We start from the raw sequence: 6,007 nt of genomic DNA on the forward strand, positions 1-6,007 counted from the left end.
TTTCAAAGTCCATTGACATATGGCTTTGAAACAAGTTGAAATTTTATTGTCTTCTTTGAGTGCATAATAGGACTATCTCCGAGGCCTATATCTGTAATATGGATTTAAAGAAAATTTTTACCCTTTTCCTTACTTAGAAAATTTTACATTGTCAAGGCTTTTAAGCTCACCTGTCACAAAGTGACAGGGTGAGCTTTTGTGATTCCTTTTCGTCCGGCGTCCGTCCGTAAACTTTTACTTTAAATGACATCTCCTCATAAACCGCTGAGCCAATTTCATCCAAACTTCACAGGAATGTTCCTTTGGTGGTCACCTTTAAAATTGTTCAAATAATTTTATTCCATGCAGAACTCTGGTTGCCATGGCAACCGATAGAAAACACTAAAGATATCTTCTTTTAAAAAACCCAAAGAGGTAGAGCTTAGATATTTGGCATGAAACATCTTCTAGTGAGTGTCTATCAAGTTTGTTCAAATAAAAGCCCTGGGGTCAAAATTGGCCCCGCCCCAGGGGGTCATTGATTTTCCCTTTATGCATATAGTAAAAACTTAAAAACTATGCTTTTAAAGAACCCAAAGAGCTAGAGCTAAGATATTTAGCATGAAAGATTTTCTAATGGGTGTCTACCAAGTTTGAACAAATAAAAGCCCTGGGGTCAAAGTTGGCCCCGCCCCAGGGGGGGGTCATTGATTTTCCCTATATGCATATACTAAAAACTAATAAAATCGTCTTTTAAAGAACCCAAAGAGCTAGAGCTAAGATATTTAGCATGAAACATCTTCTAATGAGTGTCTATCAAGTTTGTTCAAATAAAAGCCCTGGGATCAAAATTGGCCCCGCCCCAGGGGTTAATTGATTTTCCCTATATGCATATAGTAAAAACTTAAAAAAACTTCTTTTAGAGAACCCAAAGAGCTAGAGCTAAGATATTTAGCATGAAAGATGTTCTAATGGGTGTCTACCAAATTTGTTCAAATAAGGGCCCTGGGGTTAAAATTGGCCCTGTCCCGGGGGTCATTGATTTTCCTTATATGTGTATTGCAAAAGCTTTTTAATAAAATCTTCTTTGAAAAAACCCAAATAGCTAGAGTTTAGATATTAAGCATGAAACATCTTCCAGTTAGTGTCTTCAAAGTTTGTTCAAATAAAAGCCCTGGGGTCAAAACTGGCCCTACCCTAGGGATGTCATTGCTTTTAACTATCTGTGTTTAGTAAAAACTTAAATAATTTTTTTTTTAAAAACTCAACGAGCTAGACCTTAGATGTTTAGCATGAAACATCTTCTAATGGGTGTCTACCAATTTTGTTCAAATAAAAGCCCTGGGGTTTAAACTGGCCTCGCTCTGTGGGCTTTTATACAGGTAAGCGAGTTCAGGGCCATCATGGCCCTCTTGTTACTATCAAGCACTAAGAATAGTCGAGCGTTGCTGTCCTTCCGACAGCTCTTGTTTCTCTTGGTCCCAACCAAATTGAGATAATGAGAGTTGACTTTATACATGTATTTTAATTTAGGTTATTTTCTTACAGTATAAAAAGTTAAGTTAAAAGGAAAGAATTGTGTATTAAAAGGTGTAAAAAAATATAACAAGATTCAAGTCTAACCTTTGCATTAATTATCCTGTTTTTAACCCAACCCTTTAGCTCTGTAGGTAGAATGTTTGGTCTTTGGAACGCAGGGTCGGGAGTTTGATCCCTGGACAAGCCGTGTTCTCCTTGACACAATGACATTATATCTGAAGTCATTTTTCATCCACCTCTGATTCATGTGGGGAAGTTGGCAGTAACCTGTGGAGAACAGGTTAGTACTGGTACAGAATCCAGGAACACTGCTTAGGTGATCAGTCCGCCTTAACATGACTGAAATACTGTTGAAAAATGGCGTCAAACCCAAAACAAACCAAACAAATATACCAATTGAGCTAACCAGCTATTAAAATATTGTCCTCTGTTCTAACAAGTCCTTTACGGAGATACATGAATAAGGGCAAAATCATTATAGAATTTAATGTACAAAAGGGATTTTGTGACAGAGTGGTTAAAGTCATTGACTTCAAGTTACTTACTCCTCATTGATGTGGGTTCGATGTCACAAAAAATGAAGAATTCATCATGTGAGGAAGCTGTCCTGCTGGCTTATGGAAGGTGGATGGTTCTGCCACGGTGCCCGAAATAATCACCTAGTGGCTCCTGGGGTCTTCCTCTGCACACCACTAAAGCTTTTGTTCAAATAATGGCTCATGCGTCAAAATTCGCCCCACTCAAGGAGGTTTTTGTTTTAACAAAGAAATATATTGTAAAACTTTATAAATCCTCTCAAAAAGATATTTTGATATATAGCATCGTAAGAGGTTACATTTATGACATCTGTTCAGTGTCTTATTTATTAATGCCCATTGCATGATATTTTTTCCTAACCATTTTCTTGTCATTATTGCTAAGAATTATTTTCACTATGTAACAACAGCATAGTGCTAGACATGGACACCTTCTTCTCTATATGTTTCGGGTGAATTTTTGTTCTTTCGAGATATTTTCATAATTAGTCAGAATTATTGATTTTATTAAAATGTGCATTGATTATTGATCAGCAGAAACATATCAACAATACATCAATATCGGTGGTTTTGATGGCAGCTTTAATAAACTCTAGGTTAAGTTTGAATCTGGGTCATGTATGGTCAAAAACTAGGTCACCAGATCATGGTAAAAGCTTGTTAACACTCTAGAGGTCACATTTATGATTGTATCTTCATCAACTTGTCAAAATAACAAGGTCACTAGGTCAAATCATAGGAAAAGCTTGTTAAAATTCTGGAAACAAAGTGATCCCTCGGAAGCATTAATCACAACAAAATAACATAAGAATTGCAGACTCGGTTTGATTGAGTCTGTACATGAGGGATAATGAATAAGTGCAACATCCCTCACGCCCCCTAGCACCGGCTTGAGCGGTACTCAATTCTCAACACTTTATAGTGCTGGCATCAATGATCCCGAAGGACCAGAAAATATAACAACACTGAAGTGAAGTACGGGGCAACTTTTTACGGCTGCCACACAGCACTTGACACCTGCTGTTGTGAAGTACAAAATTCTGGAAACAAAGTGATCCCTCGGAAGCATTAATCACAACAAAATAACATAAGAATTGCAGACTCGGTTTGATTGAGTCTGTACATGAGGGATAATGAATAAGTGCAACATCCCTCACGCCCCCTAGCACCGGCTTGAGCGGTACACTTAGAGGTCATATTTATTACTGTATCTTTATTTCAAATTATTGATCTTCAGGTGAAATATGAATCTTGTTCATGTGCTGTTAAAAACTAGTTTACCATGTCAAATCAGAGGAAAAGCTTGTTAACACTCTAGATGCTTTATAGCTGTATTTTCATAGAAGTTGGTCAGAGGATTAGTCTAAATGACTTGTTGGTCATCTTCAAAACTGGGTCATGTGAGGTCAAAAACTAGGTTACAAGATGAAATCAAAGGAAAGGCTTGTTAACACCCTAGATGCCTCATTTATGACTGTATCTTCATGAAACTTTAACAGAATGTTAAATCTTGCTGATCATTTGTCAAGATTGAATCTGGGTCATCTGAGGTTAAAACCTCTGTCTTAAGGTCAAGTCAAAGGAAAAGCTTATTAACACCCTTAAGGCTACATTGATGACTTCTTAAGTTCTCTATATCAGTGTTTGCCTTGTTTTTAGACTGAGCTATTGTGGTCACATTATGTCAGTTGTATGTCTGTCGTCTGTAAACTTGGTCAAACAGTTTATAATGATAAATAGGTCAAATACAAATCTGAGTCATGTGCAGTTAAAACCTAGGTCACTAGGTTATATTGCAGGAAATGCTTGTTTACACCCTAGATGTCACATTTATGTCTGTATCTTCATGAAACTTCCTCAGAATGTTATATATGACCTATAGGTCATGTTTGAAACTGGGTCATCTTAATGAACTCTAGATCATGTTTGAAACTGGGTCATGTGAGGTTAAAAAACTAAGTCACACTTATTTATGACTTTTTTTTGTTTGTTTGATTTGGGTTTTACGCCACACCGACACAGTATAGGTCATTTGGCGACGTTCCAGCTTTATCGGTGGAGGAAGATCTCAGGTGCCCCTCCATGCATTTTTTCAGGCACAAACGGACACCTGAGTAGAACCACCAACGTTCCATAAGCTAGCTGGATAGCTTCCTCACATGAAAGAATCTAAAGTCCCTGTAGGGATTTGAACCCACAGTGGTGAGGGATAAGTGGTTTGAAGTCAACGACCTTAACCACTCGGCCACGGACGCCCCTTTATGACTTATCTTCCTGAAACTTGATTAGAATGTTTGAATGACCTCTAGATCATGTTTGAAACTGGGTAAATGTGAGGTAAAAAGCAAGATCAGTAGGTTAAGTTAAAGGGAAACCTTGTTCACTCCCTAGATGCAACATTTATAACTTAGTCAAAGTGTTCAAATGTGTTAAATAAGGTAAGCAATTTAGGGTAATTTTTGCTCTATTGTTTTTCTACGCCTGAAGTGGACTTATAAATCAGGGCTTTAATTCACAGGTTGGGGAAGCAGCCCTACCTCTAAATTTTGGGGGAAATTACATGATATATTTGCAAAAGGGGGAGAAAAAACTTGATGAAAATTCAATTTTTTGGGAAAACTGCATGATTTTAAAGAATTTGTCGTTAGGGAAGCAGCCCTATAACGGCCCTTGCTATAGAAGGAAAAGGCCTGGTATTTATAATCGTCTCGGTCTGTCTGTTATCAACTTCCCTTCGACTCTGTAACTCTTGAACCCCTTAAAGGATTTCAAAGAAACCTGACACTTATTTTTAACATATTGAAATGGCATACAGAAGTCATGTAACAGATGGCTGGCTTCAAGGTCAAGGTCATACTTAGGGTTCAAAGGTCATATGACTTTGTTTTCCTTTCGCTCTGTAACTATTGAACCCCTCGAAGAAAACCTCACATAGATGTTTACCAGACTTGTAATGGCTTGTGATATCATTTCACTAAATTTAGTTTATTCTGTTTCTCTTTTTAGGTAATAGAGGGGTACGGCATGGAAGTTTAGACATTTTGATGGGAAAATATATTGGAATGAAAGTCACTGAGGAATACGAACAGCTTGATTCAAGTTCATCATCATTTGAAATGAATCATCCAGACTTGATAGATGCCAGGGAAGAGATAATAGCTGAAACAGTAGTATTTGCATTTTTACAGAAACAGATTAATTCAGGGTTTGATAATTTCCTGATTCCAACGATTGGAATATCGAAGGAAGATATATTGTTCTACCTATATGATCCTGATCATGACATTCTCCTTGAAAGTCCTCCATTTAATTTGTTTTTGAAAGGTTCAGGGAAGCCTTGCCTGTCATATGCTGCTGTTTTAGCATTATGGCTTACAATAAATTATCCCTACTTCTGCACAGGAATAACAAATCTCATGAAAGAAAGAGGTTTCACAGCAGATTTTTTTCCCACTTGGGTGATGATACTCGTATCCGACCAATCTATGAAACGGGCCTTCAACTTGGAGAATGTCGTGGGAAGAATAGTAAAAACTGAAGGGTACTATTTACCTCAAGATGGTGAACTTTGGGAGGTAGAAAAAGGAGGCGTACCAGTAAAGGAACAGTAACAAGATACGAATATTCACAAATAAAATCTGTCAAACTATTATTTGGAAGCAAAGAAAGCAACTCAAAGATTATAATAGCAGTCCCGGTTTTTAATGTGTTCCTGAGAGCCTGGGGTAATTTAGTGTGCAACACTTATCACACCCGTAACACTGGCTGGCTTAAAGGCAGAACTCTATTACGCATCAGTTAGATGACTCCAAAAGGACAAGAAAATGTAACAACACTGCAGCAAAGTATAGGCAGATGATTACATCTGCAACAGGACACTTTATGTGTGCTGTTGTAATAGTTAATAATACAATCTGTAAAAAGATCCTGTGGAAAGTTTTGAATGATTTGTT

At 37.3% G+C, this 6,007-nt stretch overlaps 1 protein-coding gene across 1 annotated transcript; it reads left to right on the forward strand.

The window, feature by feature from the left end:
• Positions 1–5,006: 5,006 nt before the first annotated feature.
• Positions 5,007–5,727, forward strand: LOC132759485 (uncharacterized; the record flags this gene model as incomplete). The annotated part of the gene is given in 1 exon segment (XM_060751262.1): positions 5,007–5,727. A coding segment is annotated over 1 exon segment (567 nt). The 5' UTR covers positions 5,007–5,098.
• Positions 5,728–6,007: the final 280 nt, after the last annotated feature.

The sequence above is a fragment of the Ruditapes philippinarum genome, unplaced genomic scaffold (genome assembly GCF_026571515.1).
Source record: "Ruditapes philippinarum isolate M1 unplaced genomic scaffold, ASM2657151v2 ctg22611_1_1_1_1, whole genome shotgun sequence".
Taxonomy (NCBI): Eukaryota; Metazoa; Mollusca; class Bivalvia; order Venerida; family Veneridae; genus Ruditapes; species Ruditapes philippinarum.